This window comes from Oncorhynchus mykiss, chromosome 23 (assembly GCF_013265735.2).
Source record: "Oncorhynchus mykiss isolate Arlee chromosome 23, USDA_OmykA_1.1, whole genome shotgun sequence".
Classification (NCBI taxonomy): Eukaryota; Metazoa; Chordata; class Actinopteri; order Salmoniformes; family Salmonidae; genus Oncorhynchus; species Oncorhynchus mykiss.
This window is the reverse complement of record NC_048587.1, coordinates 6,708,510-6,731,009: the sequence shown is the minus strand read 5'-3', so window position 1 is coordinate 6,731,009 and position 22,500 is coordinate 6,708,510. Positions and strand designations below refer to the sequence as shown.

At 48.6% G+C, this 22,500-nt stretch overlaps 2 protein-coding genes across 3 annotated transcripts in view; both read right to left on the bottom strand.

Annotated features, from left to right (window-relative positions):
- Positions 1-486, bottom strand: part of LOC118943852 (putative uncharacterized protein DDB_G0286901) — a 1,370-nt gene extending 884 nt beyond the window's left edge. The window contains exons 1-2 of the mRNA XM_036960044.1: positions 423-486; positions 1-184 (exon numbers count right to left, since the gene is read on the bottom strand). The exon at positions 1-184 is cut by the window's left edge and continues 884 nt beyond it. Of these exons, the coding sequence (XP_036815939.1) occupies positions 1-184; positions 423-461 (223 nt within the window). The 5' untranslated portion in view covers positions 462-486. The remainder of the gene's footprint in view (positions 185-422) is intronic.
- A 98-nt stretch (positions 487-584) lies between these two features.
- LOC118943851 (C-terminal-binding protein 2-like) overlaps positions 585-22,500 on the bottom strand; it is a 71,046-nt gene continuing 49,130 nt past the window's right edge. Inside the window, exons 3-10 of one of the 2 annotated variants that reach the window (XM_036960043.1) lie at positions 22,241-22,385; positions 17,166-17,372; positions 16,410-16,624; positions 10,202-10,332; positions 9,295-9,422; positions 3,057-3,174; positions 1,914-1,988; positions 669-798 (exon numbers count right to left, since the gene is read on the bottom strand). In XM_036960043.1, coding sequence (XP_036815938.1) covers positions 1,931-1,988; positions 3,057-3,174; positions 9,295-9,422; positions 10,202-10,332; positions 16,410-16,624; positions 17,166-17,372; positions 22,241-22,385 — 1,002 coding nt within the window. In that variant the 3' untranslated portion in view covers positions 669-798; positions 1,914-1,930. Of the gene's footprint in view, positions 799-1,913; positions 1,989-3,056; positions 3,175-9,294; positions 9,423-10,201; positions 10,333-16,409; positions 16,625-17,165; positions 17,373-22,240; positions 22,386-22,500 lie in introns of both variants that reach the window. The other variant, XM_036960042.1, reaches the window with a different exon arrangement.

Below are 22,500 nucleotides of genomic sequence, written 5' to 3'. Positions count from 1 at the left end.
TACTGGTTGAGTTTGAGGAGGTGTTGAGGAGCATGTTGCTCTTCCTGTTGTTGTCCTCTCTACTGGTTGAGTTTGAGGAGGTGTTGAGGAGCATGATGCTCTTCCTGTTGTTATTGTCCTCTCTACTGGTTGAGTTTGAGGAGGTGTTGAGGAGCATGTTGCTCTTCCTGTTGTTGTTATTGTCCTCTCTACTGGTTGAGTTTGAGGAGCATGATGCTCTTCCTGTTGTTGTTGTCCTCTCTACTGGTTGAGTTTGAGGAGGTGTTGAGGAGCATGTTGCTCTTCCTGTTGTTGTCCTCTCTACTGGTTGAGTTTGAGGAGGTGTTGAGGAGCATGATGCTCTTCCTGTTGTTATTGTCCTCTCTACTGGTTGAGTTTGAGGGGGTGTTGAGGAGCATGTTGCTCTTCCTGTTGTTGTTGTCCTCTCTACTGGTTGAGTTTGAGGAGGTGTTGAGGAGCATGTTGCTCTTCCTGTTGTTGTTGTTATTGTCCTCTCTACTGGTTGAGTTTGAGGGGGTGCCAAGGCAGCAGCTACTCTTCCTGTGGCACTGTTGTTATTGTCCTCTCTGCTGGCTGGTTGGCTGGCTGTTATGCTGGCGGTCAGGGTGCTATTGCTCGGTAAGGTGCTCTCTGGTCTCTCCGTGACAGTGTTTGGAGGCTGGCTGGTTGGGCGAGGGGGCCTGGGACGGGTGGGTACCAGAGGGCAGGGTATGGGCGATTGGTACCCCCCCTGGCACCATCCCCTCTAAGCCACCCGGGATCACCCCTGGAGCCATGCCCATCATGCCCGGCGGGTACCTAGGGAGAAGGAGGTTAGAGGTCAGGGTCAAAGGTAATCTGTAGTTCAGGCAGGCAATAGCGAAGCAGCCCAGAGCTGAAGATTCCGTTGTGACAGAGTGATGAGGACAGAGTAGTAGAAGACCTTTCTTCACCCAGAGACACACTTTAATGGAAGAGGGGGTTGGTCTAATGGAAGAGGGGGTTGGTCTAATGGAAGAGGGGGTTGGTCTGTCTAACAGAAGAGGGGGTTGGTCTGTCTAACGGAAGAGGAGGTTGGTCTGTCTAACGGAAGAGGGGGTTGGTCTGTCTAACGGAAGAGAAGGTTGGTCTGTCTAACGGAAGAGGGGGTTGGTCTGTCTAACAGAAGAGGGGGTTGGTCTGTCTAACGGAAGAGGGGGTCGGTCTGTATAACGGAAGAGGGGGTCGGTCTGTATAATGGAAGAGGGGGTTGGTCTGTCTAATGGTAGAGGGGGTCGGTCTGTCTAGTGGAAGAGGGGGTTGGTCTGTCTAATGGTAGAGGGGGTCGGTCTATCTAATGGTAGAGGGGGTTGGTCTGTCTAATGGAAGAGGGGGTCGGTCTGTCTAATGGTAGAGGGGGTCGGTCTGTCTAATGGAAGAGGGGGTTGGTCTGTCTAATATTAGAGGGGGTTGGTCTGTCTAATGGAAGAGGGGGTTGGTCTGTCTAACAGAAGAGGGGGTTGGTCTGTCTAATGGTAGAGGGGGTTGGTCTATCTAATGGAAGAGGGGGTTGGTCTGTCTAATGGAAGAGGGGGTTGGTCTGTCTAAAGGAAGAGCGTATAAATCTATGCAACAAGTGTGGACTTGTTGTCGCCTTAAGCTCCACAGGGAGCACAGAGGAGTAATGGTTGAATAGAGCCCTGCGGAAGGAAGTCAAATCTACACAGAAGTTGGTTTATTTCTACACTAAAGGGATGTGTTAAGAGAACAGACCCGAGGGCAGTAACAACATTACAGTCCACAGCAAAAAGGTGAGAAACAGGGAGGTTCTAGTCATAGAAATACATTCTGTAGAATGAATGGGAAGAACAGTTCTATAGATTACATTTCTACGGTTGTAGTATATCCAGGCCTGGCAGAAAGAGGCTGGCACCGCATCATCACACAGTATTTACCTGAGTGCCAATAGGTACTACATTTTGTCTTGAGGAGCCCCGGTTGTTAGGGCGTGCAGAGTTTGGTTGGCTTGGCTGTGTGAGAGAAGCACACGGAGGTGGACAGACTGAGATCAGATCAACATCCAGGGAGGTCACATGATGAAGGAGTACGAGGTAACGCTGTATCAGGGCTCTCCAACCCTGTTACCCTGTTACTAGACCCTGTTACCCTGTTACCCTGTTACTAGACCCTGTTACCCTGTTACTAGACCCTGTTACCCTGTTACTAGACCCTGTTACCCTGTTACTAGACCATGTTACCCTGTTACTAGACCCTGTTACCCTGTTACTAGACCATGTTACTAGACCTTGTTACTAGACCCTGTTACCCTGTTACTAGACCCTGTTACCCTGCTACTAGACCCTGTTACTAGACCCTGTTACCCTGTTACTAGACCCTGTTACTAGACCCTGTTACCCTGTTACTTGACCCTGTTACTAGAGCTGTCCTGTTAAAATGGTATCTCTCCAGGAACAGGGTTGGAGTTAAAACCTACAGGAGGATTTCTCTCCAGGAACAGGGTTGGAGTTAAAACCTACAGGAAGGAGGGTATCTCTCCAGGAACAGGGTTGGAGTTAAAACCTACAGGAAGGAGGATTTCTCTCCAGGAACAGGGTTGGAGTTAAAACCTACAGGAAGGAGGGTATCTCTCCAGGAACAGGGTTGGAGTTAAAACCTACAGGAAGGAGGGTATCTCTCCAGGAACAGGGTTGCAGTTAAAACCTACAGGAAGGAGGGTCTCTCTCCAGGAACAGGGTTCTACTACATTCTAAGAAAAACATAACATTGACATCTCTATTCATGTTTTTTTTTTTTAACTGAGAGTTTCATTATTTCAAACCGTCTTTATGTGCCGGTAAATGTCCCTGTATTTCAGAAATATATCTGACTGCCGTATGGAACTAGTCAAGATATCCAGGACTATGAAAATAACTTTATAAACCTATATGTCAAGAGGTGAAATTAGCAATAAAATAAGATGATGTGAGTGTGTGTGTGTGTGTGTGTGTGTGTGTGTGTGTGTGCGTGTGTGTGTGTGTGTGTGTGTGTGTGTGTCACACAGTAGATGTCACACTTGTCGCTGTGCTTCCTCAGCCTACCTGTAGGCGGTGCCATTGAGCTCTGGGTGGACACCTTGCTGGTCCATTACTGCCCACGGTCCTGTGGTCACAAAGAACTCCTTATTCACACAGTTTCTTAGGCTGTCAGGGATGCGGCCTGCGATGGAGAGAGAGAGAAAGTGGGGAGATGGAGGGAGGAGAGGGAGATAGATTAAGAAATGTGGAGAGAGAGAGAGGTAAAGACACAGAGAGAGAGAGGTAAAGACAGAGAGAGAGAGGTAAAGACAGAGACAGAGAGAGGTAAAGACATACAGAGAGAGAAAGAGAGAGAGAGAGAGAGAGAGAGGTAAAGACAGAGATAGAGGTAAAGACAGAGAGAGGTAAAGAGAGAGAGAGGTAAAGACAGAGAGAGGTAAAGACATAGAGAGGTAAAGAGAGAGAAGGAGAGGTAAAGAGAGAGAGAGAGAGATGGATAGTTCTAATACAGAGCACCAACCTGATCATCACACAGACAAAATGAAGCCATAACTTGTAGAGTGATTAAAAGGGGATAAAGAAGGAATGGAGAGATGTTAGCTATGGGATGGGTAGATGTTAGCTATGGGATGGGTAGATGTTAGCTATGGGATGGAGACATGTTAGCTATGGGATGGAGACATGTTAGCTATGAGATGGAGAGATGTTAGCTATGGGATGGGTAGATGTTAGCTATAGGATGGAGAGATGTTAGCTATGGGATGGAGACATGTTAGCTATGGGATGGGTAGATGTTAGCTATGGGATGGAGAGATGTTAGCTATGGGATGGGTAGATGTTAGCTATGGGATGGAGACATGTTAGCTATGGGATGGAGAGATGTTAGCTTAAGAAGGATAGAAATTCCACAAATTAACTTTTATCAAGGCACACATGTCAATTGAAATGCATTCCAGGTGACTAGCTCATGAAGCTGGTTGAGAGAATGCCAAGAGTGTGCAAAGCTGTCATCAAGGCAAAGGGCGGCTATTTGAAGAATCTCAAATATAAAATATATTTTTGATTTGTTTAACACTTTCGTTTGGTCACTACATGATTCCACATGTGTTATGTTATAGTTTTATTGTTTTCACTATTATTATTATTATTATTCTACAATGTAGAAAACAGTAACAAATCAAATAAAAACCCTTGAATGAGTAGGTGTTCTAGAACCTTTGACCGGTAGTGTTGCCTGGCAACACAATCACTAATTAAAGTTGTTATTTCACAATGTGGATGTTATCTGGGAGGCAAGGGTTAGATCCCAAATGGCTTTCCCTACTTTATACTACAGCCCTATTCCCTATATAGTACACTATTCTATACTACAGCCCAATTCCCTATATAGTGCACTACTCTATACTACAGCCCTATTCCCTATATAGTACACTACTCTATACTACAGCCCTATATAGTGCACTACTTTATACTACAGCCCTATTCCCTATATAGTGCACTACAATTGACATGAAGTCTGGTTTGAAGTTGTGTACTACAACCCTGCTGGGGACCAGGGTTCCTGACTAGTGAGGTGCTGGGGAACAGGGTTCCTGACTAGTGAGGTGCTGGGGAACAGGGTTCCTGACTAGTGAGGTGCTGTGGAACAGGGTTCCTGACTGGTGAGGTGCTGGGGACCATGGTTCCTGACTGGTGAGGTGCTGGGGAACAGGGTTCCTGACTGGTGAGGTGCTGGGGAACAGGGTCCCTGACTAGTGAGGTGCTGGGGAACAGGGTTCCTGACTAGTGAGGTGCTGTGGAACAGGGTTCCTGACTAGTGAGGTGCTGTGGAACAGGGTTCCTGACTGGTGAGGTGACTAGTGAGGTGCTGGGGAACAGGGTTCCTGACTAGTGAGGTGCTGGGGAACAGGGTTCCTGACTAGTGAAGTGCTGGGGAACAGGGTTCCTGACTAGTGAGGTGCTGGGGAACAGGGTTCCTGACTAGTGAGGTGCTGGGGAACAGGGTCCCTGACTAGTGAGGTGCTGGGGAACAGGGTTCCTGACTAGTGATGTGCTGGGGAACATGGTTCCTGACTAGTGAGGTGACTAGTGAGGTGCTGGGGAACAGGGTTCCTGACTAGTGAGGTGCTGTGGAACATGGTTCCTGACTAGTGATGTGCTGGGGAACATGGTTCCTGACTAGTGAGGTGCTGGGGAACAGGGTCCCTGACTAGTGAGGTGCTGGGGACCAGGGTTCCTGACTAGTGAGGTGCTGGGGAACAGGGTTCCTGACTAGTGAGGTGCTGGGGAACAGGGTCCCTGACTAGTGAGGTGCTGGGGACCAGGGTCCCTGACTAGTGAGGTGCTGGGGAACAGGGTCCCTGACTAGTGAGGTGCTGGGGACCAGGGTTCCTGACTAGTGAGGTGCTGGGGAACAGGGTTCCTGACTAGTGAGGTGCTGGGGAACAGGGTTCCTGACTAGTGAGGTGCTGGGGAACAGGGTTCCTGACTAGTGAGGTGCTGGGGAACATGGTTCCTGACTAGTGAGGTGCTGGGGAACATGGTTCCTGACTAGTGAGGTGACTAGTGAGGTGCTGGGGAACATGGTTCCTGACTAGTGAGGTGCTGTGGAACAGGGTTCCTGACTAGTGAGGTGCTGTGGAACAGGGTTCCTGACTAGTGAGGTGCTGGGGAACAGGGTTCCTGACTGGTGAGGTGACTAGTGAGGTGCTGGGGAACAGGGTTCCTGACTAGTGAGGTGCTGGGGAACAGGGTTCCTGACTAGTGAAGTGCTGGGGAACAGGGTTCCTGACTAGTGAGGTGCTGGGGAACAGGGTTCCTGACTAGTGAGGTGCTGGGGAACAGGGTCCCTGACTAGTGAGGTGCTGGGGAACAGGGTTCCTGACTAGTGATGTGCTGGGGAACATGGTTCCTGACTAGTGAGGTGACTAGTGAGGTGCTGGGGAACAGGGTTCCTGACTAGTGAGGTGCTGTGGAACATGGTTCCTGACTACTGATGTGCTGGGGAACATGGTTCCTGACTAGTGAGGTGCTGGGGAACAGGGTCCCTGACTAGTGAGGTGCTGGGGACCAGGGTTCCTGACTAGTGAGGTGCTGGGGAACAGGGTTCCTGACTAGTGAGGTGCTGGGGAACAGGGTCCCTGACTAGTGAGGTGCTGGGGAACAGGGTTCCTGACTAGTGAGGTGCTGGGGACCAGGGTCCCTGACTAGTGAGGTGCTGGGTAACAGGGTTCCTGACTAGTGAGGTGCTGGGGACCAGGGTTCCTGACTAGTGAGGTGCTGGGGAACAGGGTTCCTGACTAGTGAGGTGCTGGGGAACAGGGTTCCTGACTAGTGAGGTGCTGGGGACCAGGGTCCCTGACTAGTGAGGTGCTGGGGACCAGGGTCCCTGACTAGTGAGGTGCTGGGGAACAGGGTCCCTGACTAGTGAGGTGCTGGGGACCAGGGTTCCTGACTAGTGAGGTGCTGGGGACCAGGGTCCCTGACTAGTGAGGTGCTGGGGACCAGGGTCCCTGACTAGTGAGGTGCTGGGGAACAGGGTCCCTGACTAGTGAGGTGCTGGGGACCAGGGTTCCTGCCTAGTGAGGTGCTGGGGAACAGGGTTCCTGACTAGTGAGGTGCTGTGGAACAGGGTTCCTGACTAGTGAGGTGCTGGGGAACAGGGTTCCTGACTAGTGAGGTGCTGGGGAACATGGTTCCTGACTAGTGAGGTGCTGGGGAACATGGTTCCTGACTAGTGAGGTGACTAGTGAGGTGCTGGGGAACATGGTTCCTGACTAGTGAGGTGCTGGGGACCAGGGTTCCTGACTAGTGAGGTGCTGGGGACCAGGGTCCCTGACTAGTGAGGTGCTGGGGAACATGGTTCCTGACTAGTGAGGTGCTGGGGACCAGGGTCCCTGACTAGTGAGGTGCTGGGGACCAGGGTCCCTGACTAGTGAGGTGCTGGGGACCAGGGTCCCTGACTAGTGAGGTGCTGGGGAACATGGTTCCTGACTAGTGAGGTGCTGGGGACCAGGGTCCCTGACTAGTGAGGTGCTGGGGACCAGGGTCCCTGACTAGTGAGGTGCTGGGGAACAGGGTCCCTGACTAGTGAGGTGCTGGGGACCAGGGTCCCTGACTAGTGAGGTGCTGGGGACCAGGGTCCCTGACTAGTGAGGTGCTGGGGACCAGGGTCCCTGACTAGTGAGGTGCTGGGGACCAGGGTCCCTGACTAGTGAGGTGCTGGGGACCAGGGTCCCTGACTAGTGAGGTGCTGGGGAACAGGGTCCCTGACTAGTGAGGTGCTGGGGACCAGGGTTCCTGACTAGTGAGGTGCTGGGGAACAGGGTTCCTGACTAGTGAGGTGCTGGGGAACAGGGTCCCTGACTAGTGAGGTGCTGGGGAACAGGGTTCCTGACTAGTGAGGTGCTGGGGACCAGGGTCCCTGACTAGTGAGGTGCTGGGGAACAGGGTTCCTGACTAGTGAGGTGCTGGGGAACAGGGTTCCTGACTAGTGAGGTGCTGGGGAACAGGGTTCCTGACTAGTGAGGTGCTGGGGAACAGGGTTCCTGACTAGTGAGGTGCTGGGGACCAGGGTCAATGACTAGTGAGGTGCTGGGGACCAGGGTCCCTGACTAGTGAGGTGCTGGGGCACAGGGTCCCTGACTAGTGAGGTGCTGGGGACCAGGGTTCCTGACTAGTGAGGTGCTGGGGACCAGGGTCCCTGACTAGTGAGGTGCTGGGGACCAGGGTCCCTGACTAGTGAGGTGCTGGGGAACAGGGTCCCTGACTAGTGAGGTGCTGGGGACCAGGGTTCCTGACTAGTGAGGTGCTGGGGAACAGGGTTCCTGACTAGTGAGGTGCTGGGGAACAGGGTTCCTGACTAGTGAGGTGCTGGGGAACAGGGTTCCTGACTAGTGAGGTGCTGGGGAACATGGTTCCTGACTAGTGAGGTGCTGGGGAACATGGTTCCTGACTAGTGAGGTGACTAGTGAGGTGCTGGGGAACATGGTTCCTGACTAGTGAGGTGCTGTGGAACAGGGTTCCTGACTAGTGAGGTGCTGTGGAACAGGGTTCCTGACTAGTGAGGTGCTGGGGAACAGGGTTCCTGACTGGTGAGGTGACTAGTGAGGTGCTGGGGAACAGGGTTCCTGACTAGTGAGGTGCTGGGGACCAGGGTTCCTGACTAGTGAGGTGCTGGGGACCAGGGTTCCTGACTAGTGAGGTGCTGGGGACCAGGGTCCCTGACTAGTGAGGTGCTGGGGACCAGGGTTCCTGACTAGTGATGTGCTGGGGAACATGGTTCCTGACTAGTGAGGTGACTAGTGAGGTGCTGGGGACCAGGGTCCCTGACTAGTGAGGTGCTGGGGAACATGGTTCCTGACTAGTGAGGTGCTGGGGACCAGGGTCCCTGACTAGTGAGGTGCTGGGGACCAGGGTCCCTGACTAGTGAGGTGCTGGGGACCAGGGTCCCTGACTAGTGAGGTGCTGGGGACCAGGGTTCCTGACTAGTGATGTGCTGGGGAACATGGTTCCTGACTAGTGAGGTGACTAGTGAGGTGCTGGGGACCAGGGTCCCTGACTAGTGAGGTGCTGGGGAACATGGTTCCTGACTAGTGAGGTGCTGGGGACCAGGGTCCCTGACTAGTGAGGTGCTGGGGACCAGGGTCCCTGACTAGTGAGGTGCTGGGGACCAGGGTCCCTGACTAGTGAGGTGCTGGGGAACATGGTTCCTGACTAGTGAGGTGCTGGGGACCAGGGTCCCTGACTAGTGAGGTGCTGGGGACCAGGGTCCCTGACTAGTGAGGTGCTGGGGAACAGGGTCCCTGACTAGTGAGGTGCTGGGGACCAGGGTCCCTGACTAGTGAGGTGCTGGGGAACAGGGTCCCTGACTAGTGAGGTGCTGGGGACCAGGGTTCCTGACTAGTGAGGTGCTGGGGACCAGGGTTCCTGACTAGTGAGGTGCTGGGGACCAGGGTCCCTGACTAGTGAGGTGCTGGGGACCAGGGTTCCTGACTAGTGAGGTGCTGGGGAACAGGGTTCCTGACTAGTGAGGTGCTGGGGACCAGGGTCCCTGACTAGTGAGGTGCTGGGGAACAGGGTCCCTGACTAGCGAGGTGCTGGGGAACAGGGTTCCTGACTAGTGAGGTGCTGGGGACCAGGGTCCCTGACTAGTGAGGTGCTGGGGAACAGGGTTCCTGACTAGTGAGGTGCTGGGGACCAGGGTCCCTGACTAGTGAGGTGCTGGGGACCAGGGTCCCTGACTAGTGAGGTGCTGGGGACCAGGGTCCCTGACTAGTGAGGTGCTGGGGAACAGGCGTACCGCTGATGGCTCTTCGTATCTCGGTGGCAGCTGCCTCTCTCATCTCCAGAGAAGCCTGTTCACTGTACCAGGCTGTGTGTGGTGTACAGATCAGGTTGGGAGCATCCTTCAGAGGGCCTGTAGCAAAACTAGAGAGAGGGGAGGGGTGGGGGGGGTGGGGGGGGTTTAGAGAGAACAAGTATCAGACCCAAATCAGGCAGTGGCCTCTTCATCTAATCTCCGTTCCTCATCTCCTCCTTTCATCTCCTCCCTTCATTTCCTCCTCTCTTCATCTCCTCCTCTCTTAATTTCCTCATCTCCTCTCCTTCCCTGATAACAGATGCTGAGACTTCCTCTCCTTCTTCTTCCCTCAGTCCTCCCAACTCACCCTCCGTGCCCTGGTCCTAGGGTTGTGTGTGAAGGTGTCACTGATATGAGCCACTGTAGTGTGGGATTACAGGTCCTGTTGACGTCTTGTTGATGTGTGTTCACAGTAGAACCATATCTCCCTGACACCTGAAGGGTTCTATCTCGTGCACTGTGTCTCACCTGAAGGGTTCTATCTCGTGCACTGTGTCTCACCTGAAGGATTATATCTCGTGCACTGTGTGTCTCACCTGAAGGGTTCTATCTCGTGCACTGTGTCTCACCTGAAGGGTTCTATCTTGTGCACTGTGTGTCTCACCTGAAGGGTTCTATCTCGTGCACTGTGTCTCACCTGAAGGGTTCTATCTTGTGCACTGTGTGTCTCACCTGAAGGATTCTATCTCGTGCACTGTGTGTCTCACCTGAAGGGTTCTATCTCGTGCACTGTGTGTCTCACCTGAAGGGTTCTATCTCGTGCACTGTGTGTCTCACCTGAAGGGTTCTATCTCGTGCACTGTGTGTCTCACCTGAAGGGTTCTATCTTGTGCACTGTGTGTCTCACCTGAAGGGTTCTATCTCGTGCACGTCCAGGGCAGCGCCACGTATCCTCCCCTCCTTCAGGGCCTGAGCCAGGGCCTTCTCATCCACCAGCCCTCCCCGCGCTGCATTCACCAGGAACGCTCCCTGACGCATCTAGAAGGGTCGGGGGGAGAGAAAGATAAGAGAGAGAGAAGAGGGGGGGGGGGGGTTGATTTGATCTAAAGAGGGGTGCCACCAACATGTAGTTTTTACAAAGAATTTGTTTGCGTCCTTCTTTTAAGTATCTTAATACAGATGACAGAGCTGGAGAAGAGAGACTAGAATAGAGATGACCTACTGATAGAGCTGGAGAAGAGAGACTAGAATAGAGATGACCTTCTGATAGAGCTGGAGAAGAGAGACTAGAATAGAGATGACCTACTGATAGAGCTGGAGAAGAGAGACTAGAATAGAGATGACCTTCTGATAGAGCTAGAGAAGAGAGACTAGAATAGAGATGACCTACTGATAGAGCTGGAGAAGAGAGACTAGAATAGAGATGACCTACTGATAGAGCTGGAGAAGAGAGACTATAATAGAGATGACCTTCTGATAGAGCTAGAGAAGAGAGACTAGAATAGAAATGACCTACTGATAGAGCTGGAGACGAGAGACTAGAATAGAGATGACCTACTGATAGAGCTGGAGAAGAGAGACTAGAATAGAGATGACCTACTGATAGAGCTGGAGAAGAGAGACTAGAATAGAGATGACCTACTGATAGAGCTGGAGAAGAGAGACTAGAATAGAGATGACCTTCTGATAGAGCTGGAGAAGAGAGACTAGAATAGAGATGACCTACTGATAGAGCTGGAGACGAGAGACTAGAATAGAGATGACCTACTGATAGAGCTGGAGAAGAGAGACTATAATAGAGATGACCTTCTGATAGAGCTGGAGAAGAGAGACTATAATAGAGATGACCTACTGATAGAGCTGGAGAAGAGAGACTAGAATAGAGATGACCTACTGATAGAGCTGGAGAAGAGAGACTAGAATAGAGATGACCTTCTGATAGAGCTGGAGAAGAGAGACTAGAATAGAGATGACCTACTGATAGAGCTGGAGAAGAGAGACTAGAATAGAGATGACCTACTGATAGAGCTGGAGAAGTGAGACTAGAATAGAGATGACCTACTGATAGAGCTGGAGAAGAGAGACTAGAATAGAGATGACCTACTGATAGAGCTGGAGAAGAGAGACTAGAATAGAGATGACCTACTGATAGAGCTGGAGAAGAGAGACTAGAATAGAGATGACCTACTGATAGAGCTGGAGAAGAGAGACTAGAATAGAGATTACCTACTGATAGAGCTGGAGAAGAGAGACTAGAATAGAGATGGCCTACTGATAGAGCTGGAGAAGAGAGACTATAATAGAGATGACCTACTGATAGAGCTGGAGAAGAGGGACTTTAATAGAGATTACCTACTGATAGAGCTGGAGAAGAGAGACTATAATAGAGATGACCTACTGATAGAGCTGGAGAAGAGAGACTAGAATAGAGATGACCTACTGATAGAGCTGGAGAAGAGAGACTAGAATAGAGATGACCTACTCATAGAGCTGGAGAAGAGAGACTAGAATAGAGATGACCTACTGATAGAGCTGGAGAAGAGAGACTAGAATAGAGATGGCCTACTGATAGAGCTGGAGAAGAGAGACTGTAATAGAGATGACCTACTGATAGAGCTGGAGAAGAGGGACTAGAATAGAGATGACCTACTGATAGAGCTGGAGAAGAGAGACTAGAATAGAGATGACCTTCTGATAGAGCTGGAGAAGAGAGACTAGAATAGAGATGACCTACTGATAGAGCTGGAGAAGAGAGACTAGAATAGAGATGACCTACTGATAGAGCTGGAGAAGTGAGACTAGAATAGAGATGACCTACTGATAGAGCTGGAGAAGAGAGACTAGAATAGAGATGACCTACTGATAGAGCTGGAGAAGAGAGACTAGAATAGAGATGACCTACTGATAGAGCTGGAGAAGAGAGACTAGAATAGAGATGACCTACTGATAGAGCTGGAGAAGAGAGACTAGAATAGAGATGACCTACTGATAGAGCTGGAGAAGAGAGACTAGAATAGAGATTACCTACTGATAGAGCTGGAGAAGAGAGACTAGAATAGAGATGGCCTACTGATAGAGCTGGAGAAGAGAGACTGTAATAGAGATGACCTACTGATAGAGCTGGAGAAGAGGGACTAGAATAGAGATTACCTACTGATAGAGCTGGAGAAGAGGGACTATAATAGAGATGACCTACTGATAGAGCTGTAGAAGAGCCTAGAATGTATTTGACGCTCCACTGAATGCTCTACTGAAGACATGACAAACCGAGCACCTGGGCAACACATGCACACGCATACACAAATATGTCTGTTTCATCCCCATGGAGACACATCCACACCTGAGGAAAATCAGCTCTGAGGGATCACTGTCAAAAGTGCTTTAAGAGTTGTGTGCTTGAGTACGTCCCAAATTTAACCCTATTCCCTTGATAGTGCACTACTTGGCTCAGCTCACAGGGTTGTCTGTAGATGGGGACATCCCAAATGGAACTCTATTCCCTTGATAGTGCACTACTTGGCTCAGCTCACAGAGTTGTCTGTAGATGGGGACATCCCAAATGGAACTCTATTCCCTTTATAGTGCACTACGTTGAGGACAAGATGACAGTTGATAACTATACTAGACAACAAAAATAAATAAAAAAACAGCTAGCGGAGAAAAACAACAGCTCCAGAAAAATCCAATTACTATTCTTGGAAGAAACTGTAATCCCTTAAATCTAGACACAATACGAAATCCACGACATGAAAAGCCCTCGCACTGTCAGTCATCCTTTAATTACACACACACACACACACACACACACACACACGATAAGAAGATGCAGGCTTGAGAGAACAGTGAAGAAGAGACACAGGAGAACTGGGTTAAGAGATAGAGCCTTCTCTATTCTGTTGTTCTCCTTCAGACAGCTCTTCAATGCTCTCTCTCTCTCTCTCTCCATCTCTCAGATGTGAAGTCAACCAGAAACAATAGAAACACAGAAAATAAGAGGAAACGGAGATAAGAGGTGTAATTCTCCTCTCCTCCACCAGGTGGCAGACCAGACAGACCAGATGGGGTATTGTAGTTTTGACAGCAGCTCTGAGCAGTGAAGTCAACCTGAGAGAGTCAGAGGAAACTGAGATAAGAGGTGTAATTATCTTCTCCTCCACCAGGTGGCAGACCAGGACAGACCAGATGGGGTATTGTAGTTTTGACAGCAGCTCTGAGCAGTGAAGTCAACCTGAGAGAGTCAGAGGAAACTGAGATAAGAGGTGTAATTCTCCTCTCCTCCACCAGGTGGGAGACTAGATGGGGTATTGTTGTTTTGACAGCAGCTCTGAGCAGTGAAGTCAACCTGAGAGAGTCAGAGGAAACTGAGATAAGAGGTGTAATTATCCTCTCCTCCACCAGGTGCTAGACCAGACAGACCAGATGGGGTATTGTAGTTTTGACAGCAGCTCTGAGCAGTGAAGTCAACCTGAGAGAGTCAGAGGAAACTGAGATAAGAGGTGTAATTCTCCCCTCCTCCACCAGGACTAGATGGGGTATTGTTGTATTGATAGCAGCTCTAAGCTGTGGGAAAGGAAACAACATCTCTACTTCGCTGACCCTCAACACTGGGGCCCCACAAGGGTGCGTGCTCAGCCCCCTCCTGTTCTCCCTGTTCACCCATGACTGCGTGGCCAAGCACGCCTCCAAATCTGCAGAAATTTGCAGAAGACAGTAATGGGCTTGATTACCAACAACGACGAGACGGCCTACAGGGAGGAGGTGAGGGCCCTCAGTGTGGTGTCAGGAAAATAACTTCTCACTCAACGTCAACAAAACAAAGGAGATGATTGTGGACTTCAGGAAACAGCAGAGGGAGCAGCCCCCTGTCCACATTAATGGGACAGTAGTGGAGAAGGTGGAAAGTTTTAAGTTCCTTGGCGTACACATCACAGACAAACTGAATTGGTCCACCCACACAGACAGCGTGGTGAACCAACCTCAGGAGGCTGAAGAAATTTGGCTTGTCACCTAAGACCCTCACAATCTTTTACAGATGCACAATTGAGAGCATCCTGTCGGGCTGTATCACCGCCTGGTACGGCAACTGCTCCGCCCTCAACCGCAAGGCTCTCCAGAGGGTAGTGAGGTCTGCACAACGCATCACCGGGGGCAAACTACCTGCCCTCCAGGACACCTACACCAACCGATGTCACAGGAAGGCCATAAAGATCATCAAGGACAACAACCACCCGAGCCACTGCCTGTTCACCCCGCTATCACCCAGAAGGCGAGGTCAGTACAGGTGCATCAAAGCAAGGGACCGAGAGACTGAAAAACAGCTTCTATCTCAAGGCCATCAGACTGTTCAACAGCCATCACTAACTCAGAGAGGCTGCTGCCTACATTGAGACCAAATCACTGGACACTTTAATAAATGGATCACTAGTCACTTTATAAAATGCCACATTAATAATGTTTACATATCTTACATTACTCATATCATATATACACTACCGTTCAAAAGTTTGAGGTCACTTAGAAATGTCCTTGTTTTTGAAAGAAAAGCACATTTTTTATCCATTACCATAACATCAAATTGATCAGAAATACAGTGTAGACATTGTTTATGTTGTAAATGACTATTGTAGCTGGAGACGGTAGATTTTTAATGTAATATCTACATTGACGTACAGAGGCCCATCACTCCTGTGTTCCAATGGCACGTTGTGTTAGCTAATCCAAGTTTATCATTTTAAAAGGCTAATTGATCATTAGAAAACCCTTTTGTGATTATGTTAGCACAACTGAAAACTGTTGTCCTGATTAAAGAAGCAATAAAACTGTCCTTCTTTAGACGAGTTGAGTATCTGGAGCATCAGCATTTGTGGATTCAATTACAGGCTCAAAATGGCCAGAAGCAAATACCTTTCTTCTGAAACTCGTCAGTCTCTTCTTGTTCTGAGAAATGAAGGCTATTCCATGTGAGAAATTGCCAAGAAACTGAAGATCTGGTACAACACTGTGTACTACTCCATTCACAGAACAGCGTAAACCGGCTCTAACCAGAATAGAAAGAGGAGTGGGAGGCCCCGGTGCACAACTGAGCAAGAGGACAAGTACATTAGAGTGTCTAGTTTGAGAAACAGACGCCTCACAAGTCCTCAACTGGCAGCTTCATTAAATAGTACCCACAAAACACCAGTCTCAACATCAACAGTGAAGAGGTGACTCCGAGATGCTGGCCTTCTAGGCAGAGTTGGTAGTTTATAGTGATAATATATATAAGGATGATGAGGTGTTCAGGACAGTCTGAGGAATAACTATATGAATTAATAACTCATTAATAACTATATGAATTAATACCTCATTAATAACTATATGAATTAATAACTCATTAATAACTATATGAATTAATAACTCATTAATAACTATATGAATTAATAACTCATTAATAACTATATGAATTAATAACTCATTAATAACTATATGAATTAATAACTCATTAATAACTATATGAATTAATACCTCATTAATAACTATATGAATGAATAACTCATTAATAACTATATGAATTAATAACTCATTAATAACTATATGAATTTATAACTCATATTAATAACGATATGAATTAATAACCCATATTAATAACCACATGAATTCATAACCCATATTAATAACCACATGAATTCATAACCCATATTAATAACCATATGAATTAATACCTCATTAATAACTATATGAATTTATAACTCATATTAATAACGATATGAATTAATAACCCATATTAATAACCACATGAATTCATAACCCATATTAATAACCACATGAATTCATAACCCATATTAATAACCATATGAATTAATACCTCATTAATAACTATATGAATTTATAACTCATATTAATAACGATATGAATTAATAACCCATATTAATAACCACATGAATTCATAACCCATATTAATAACCACATAAATTCATAACCCATATTAATAACCATATGAATTAATAACTCATATTAATAACTATATGAATTAATATCCCATATTAATAACTATATGAATTAATAACTCATATTAATAACTGACTGGGAGTCAGTGAGTTATACCATATAGGTCAAAGGTCAGCTGTCCTCTCTACCTGTTTGATGGTGAAGTCGTTGATGAGATGGTGGTTGTGTTCGTTGAGGTTGCAGTGCAGAGACACGCAGTCTGACTGGTAGAGCAGGTCTTGTAGGGTGTAGACGCGCTGGACGCCCAGGGAACGCTCCAAGCCGTCCTGCAGGTAGGGGTCGTAGAAGATCACGGTGAAGCCAAACACCTTGGCCCGCACCGCCACCGCCTGACCCGAACGACCTACACCCACAGAGACAGAGGAGAGAGCATGGTTTAGTCACAACATCAACACGCACACACACACACACACACACACACACACACACACACACACACACACACACACACACAGAAGAGAGAGCATGGTTTAGTCACAACATCAACACGCACACACACACACACACACACACACACACACACACACACACACACACACACACACACACACACACACACACACACACACACACACACACACACAAGGGGCATGAGAGAGAGAGAGAGAGAGAGAGAGAGAGAGAGAGAGAGAGAGAAAGAAACCGACAGAGAGAGAGAGAGAGAAAGAGAGAGAGAGAGAGAAACTGACAGAGAGAGAGAGACAGAGAGACAGAGAGAGAGAGAGAGAGAGAGAGAGAAAGAAACCGACAGAGAGAGAGAGAGAGAAAGAGAGAGAGAGAGAAACCGACAGAGAGAGAGAGAGAGAGAGAGAGAGAGAGACAGAGAGAGAGAGAGAGAAAGGGGAGAGTGTAAAACAGAGGAGTCCTTCCACACAGTTCCTCACCGAAGCCTATAAGGCCCAGTGTCTCCCCACGGATGCGTGCCGCTCCGGACGCCACCTCTCTGATCTGCTCCACGCTCTGGACCCGCGTGCCCTCCCGGAGAGCCTGGTACAACCAGGTGTTTCGTCGGTACAGGTTGAGGATGTGACACATGGTGGAGTCCGTTGTCTCCTCCACGCAAGCCGACGGGATGTTACAGACTGCTACACCTGGGAGAAGAGGACACAGAGTTAGATTAAGAGACACCTGGGGGAGGAGGACACACAGAGAGTTAGTTTAAAAGACACCTGGGGAAGGAGGACACACAGAGAGTTAGTTTAAAAGACACCTGGGGAGGAGGACACACAGAGTTAGATTAAGAGACACCTGGGTAGGAGGACACACAGAGTTAGATTAAGAGACACCTGGGGGAGGAGGACACACAGAGAGTTAGTTTAAAAGACACCTGGGGAAGGAGGACACACAGAGAGTTAGTTTAAAAGACACCTGGGGAGGAGGACACACAGAGTTAGATTAAGAGACACCTGGGTAGGAGGACACACAGAGTTAGATTAAGAGACACCTGGGGGAGGAGGACACACACAGAGTTAGATTAAGAGACACCTGGGTGAGGAGGACACACAGAGTTAGATTAAGAGACACCAGGGGGAGGGGGACACACAGAGTTAGATTAAGAGACACCTGGGGAGGAGGACACACAGAGAGTTAGTTTAAAAGACACCTGGGGAGGAGGACACACAGAGTTAGATTAAGAGACACCTGGGGAGGAGGACACACAGAGAGTTAGTTTAAAAGACACCTGGGGAGGAGGACACACAGAGTTAGATTAAGAGACACCTGGGGAGGAGGACACACAGAGAGTTAGTTTAAAAGACACCTGGGGAGGAGGACACACAGAGTTAGATTAAGAGACACCTGGGGAGGAGGACACACAGAGAGTTAGTTTAAAAGACACCTGGGGGAGGAGGACACACAGAGTTAGATTAAGAGACACCTGGGGGAGGAGGACACACAGAGTTAGATTAAGAGACACCTGGGGGAAGGGGACACACAGAGTTAGATTAAGAGACACCTGGGGGGAGGACACATACAGAGTTAGATTAAGAAACACCTGGGTAGGAGGACACACAGAGTTAGATTAAGAGACACCTGGGGGAGGAGGACACACAGAGAGTTAGTTTAAAAGACACCTGGGGAAGGAGGACACACAGAGAGTTAGTTTAAAAGACACCTGGGGAGGAGGACACACAGAGTTAGATTAAGAGACACCTGGGTAGGAGGACACACAGAGTTAGATTAAGAGACACCTGGGGGAGGAGGACACACACAGAGTTAGATTAAGAGACACCTGGGTGAGGAGGACACACAGAGTTAGATTAAGAGACACCAGGGGGAGGGGGACACACAGAGTTAGATTAAGAGACACCTGGGGAGGAGGACACACAGAGAGTTAGTTTAAAATACACCTGGGGAGGAGGACACACAGAGTTAGATTAAGAGACACCTGGGGAGGAGGACACACAGAGAGTTAGTTTAAAAGACACCTGGGGAGGAGGACACACAGAGTTAGATTAAGAGACACCTGGGGAGGAGGACACACAGAGAGTTAGTTTAAAAGACACCTGGGGAGGAGGACACACAGAGTTAGATTAAGAGACACCTGGGGAGGAGGACACACAGAGAGTTAGTTTAAAAGACACCTGGGGGAGGAGGACACACAGAGTTAGATTAAGAGACACCTGGGGGAGGAGGACACACAGAGTTAGATTAAGAGACACCTGGGGGAAGGGGACACACAGAGTTAGATTAAGAGACACCTGGGGGGAGGACACATACAGAGTTAGATTAAGAAACACCTGGGGGAGGAGGACACACAGAGTTAGATTAAGAGACACCTGGGGGAGGAGGACACACACAGAGTTAGATTAAGAGACACCTGGGGGAGGAGGACAAACAGAGTTAGATTAAGAGACACCTGGGGAAGGAGGACACACAGAGTTAGATTAAGAGACACCTGGGGGAGGAGGACAAACAGAGTTAGATTAAGAGACACCTGGGGAAGGAGGACACACAGAGTTAGATTAAGAGACACCTGGGGAAGGAGGACACACAGAGTTAGATTAAGAGACACCTGGGGGAGGAGGACACACAGAGTTAGATTAAGAGACACCTGGGGAAGGAGGACACACAGAGTTAGATTAAGAGACACCTGGGGGAGGAGGACACACAGAGAGTTAGTTTAAAAGACACCTGGGGAAGGAGGACACACAGAGAGTTAGTTTAAAAGACACCTGGGGAGGAGGACACACAGAGTTAGATTAAGAGACACCTGGGGAAGGAGGACACACAGAGTTAGATTAAGAGACACCTGGGGAAGGAGGACACACAGAGTTAGATTAAGAGACACCTGGGGGAGGGGGACACACAGAGTTAGATTAAGAGACACCTGGGGAAGGAGGACACACAGCGTTAGATTAAGAGACACCTGGGGAAGGAGGACACACAGAGAGTTAGTTTAAAAGACACCTGGGGAAGGAGGACACACAGAGAGTTAGTTTAAAAGACACCTGGGGAAGGAGGACACACAGAGAGTTAGTTTAAAAGACACCTGGGGAGGAGGACACACAGAGTTAGATTAAGAGACACCTGGGTAGGAGGACACACAGAGTTAGATTAAGAGACACCTGGGGAGGAGGACACACAGAGTTAGATTAAGAGACACCTGGGGAGGAGGACACACAGAGTTAGATTAAGAGACACCTGGGTAGGAGGACACACAGAGTTAGATTAAGATACACCTGGGGGATGGGGACACACAGAGTTAGATTAAGAGAAACCTAGAGGAGGACACACAGAGTTAGATTAAGAGACACCTGGGGGAGGAGGACACCGAGTTAGATTAAGAGACACCTGGGGGAGGAGGACACACACAGAGTTAGATTAAGAGACACCTGGGGGAGGAGGACATAAGATAAGGGAGGTAAAGGCAAAAAAAGGCCATGGTGGCAAAGTAAATACAATATAGCAAGTAAAACAATGGAATGGTAGATTTGCAATGGAAGAATGTGCAAAGTAGAAATAAAAATAATGGGGTGCAAAGGAGCAAAATAAATAAATAAATTAAATACAGTAGGGAAAGAGGTAGTTGTTTGGGCTAAATTATAGGTGGGCTATGTACAGGTGCAGTAATCTGTGAGCTGCTCTGACAGTTGGTGCTTAAAGCTAGTGAGGGAGATAAGTGTTTCCAGTTTCAGAAATGTTTGTAGTTCGTTCCAGTCATTGGCAGCAGAGAACTGGAAGGAGAGGCGGCCAAAGAAATAATTGGTTTTGGGGGTGACTAGAGAGATATACCTGCTGGAGCGTGTGCTACAGGTGGGAGATGCTATGGTGACCAGCGAGCTGAGATAAGGGGGGACTTTACCTAGCAGGGTCTTGTAGATGACATGGAGCCAGTGGGTTTGGCGACGAGTATGAAGCGAGGGCCAGCCAACGAGAGCGTACAGGTCGCAATGGTGGGTAGTATATGGGGCTTTGGTGACAAAACGGATAGCACTGTGATAGACTGCATCCAATTTGTTGAGTAGGGTATTGGAGGCTATTTTGTAAATGACATCGCCAAAGTCGAGGATTGGTAGGATGGTCAGTTTTACAAGGGTATGTTTGGCAGCATGAGTGAAGGATGCTTTGTTGCGAAATAGGAAGCCAATTCTAGATTTAACTTTGGATTGGAGATGTTTGATATGGGTCTGGAAGGAGAGTTTACAGTCTAACCAGACACCTAAGTATTTGTAGTTGTCCACGTATTCTAAGTCAGAGCCGTCCAGAGTAGTGATGTTGGACAGGCGGGCAGGTGCAGGTAGCGATGAAGAGCATGCATTTAGTTTTACTTGTATTTAAGAGCAATTGGAGGCCACGGAAGGAGAGTTGTATGGCATTGAAGCTTCTTGGGTAATGACGCTACAAGCTTGGCACACCTGTATTTGGGGAGTTTCTCCCATTGTTCTCTGCAGATCCTCTCAAGCTCAGTCAGGTTGGATGCAGAGTGTCGCTGCACAGCTATTTTCAGGTCTCTCCAGAGATGTTCGATCGGGTTCAAGTCCGAGTTCTGGCTGGGCCTCTCAAGGACATTCAGAGACTTGTCCCGAAACCACTCCTGCATTGTGTTGGTTGTGTACTTAGGGTCGTTGTCCAGTTGGAAGGTGAACCTTTGCCCCAGTCTGAGGTCATGAGTGCTCTGGAGCAGGTTTACATCAAGGATGTCTCTGTACTTGCTCCGTTCATCTTTCCCTCGATCCTGACTAGTCTCCCAGTCCCTGCAGCTGATAAATATCCCCATAGCATAATGCTGCCACCACCATGCTTCACCGTAGGGATGGTGCCAGGTTTCCTCCAGACGTGACGCTTGGCATTCAGGCCAAAGAGTTCAACCTTGTTTCATCAGACCAGAGAATCTTGTTTCTCATGGTCTGAGAGTTCTTTAGGTGCCTTTTGGCAAACTCCAAGCGGGCTGTCATGTGCCTTTTACTGAGAAGTGGCTTCCATCTGGCCCCGGTTGCTCAGTTTGTCCGGGCTCCCAGCTCTAGGAAGAATCTTGGTGGTTCCAAACTTCTTCCATTTAAGAATGATGGAGGCCACTGTGTTCTTGGGGACCTTCAATGCTGCAGAAATATTTTGGTACCCTTCCCCAGATCTGTGGCTCGACACAATCCTGTCTCGGAGCTCTACGGACAATTCCTTTGACCTCATGGCTGGGTTTTTGCACTGACACCTCAAGGATGATTAATGGAAACAGGATGCACCTGAGCTCAATATCGAGTCTCATAGCAAAAGGTCTGAATACTTATGTAAATAAGGTATATTTTCTATTTGTAATAAATTAGCCACAATTCATAAGAACCAGTTTTCTGTCGTCATTATGGGGTATTGCGTGTGATGAGGACAAATATTTATTTTAATCCATTTTAGAATAAGGCTGTAACGTAACAAAATGTGTTAACGAAGGTAACTTTTGGATAAAAGTGTCTCTGCTAAGTGACTACATTCTGCCGATCATAGTTGGGTGAATATTGGTGCGTACCCAGCTCTCCGGCCGCCTTGATGTCGATGTTGTCGTAGCCGCTGCCGATGCGGATGATGATGCGTAGAGCCTTGAACTTCTCTAGGTCCTCTCTGGTCAGAGTGATGGTGTGGTACATCATGGCCCCTACCGCCTCGTTCAACACCTGGAGAGACAAACAGACACGGTCAAGATGGCCCCTACCGGCTCGTTCAACACCTGGAGAGACAAACAGACACGGTCAAGATGGCCTCTATACCGGCTCGTTCAACACCTGGAGA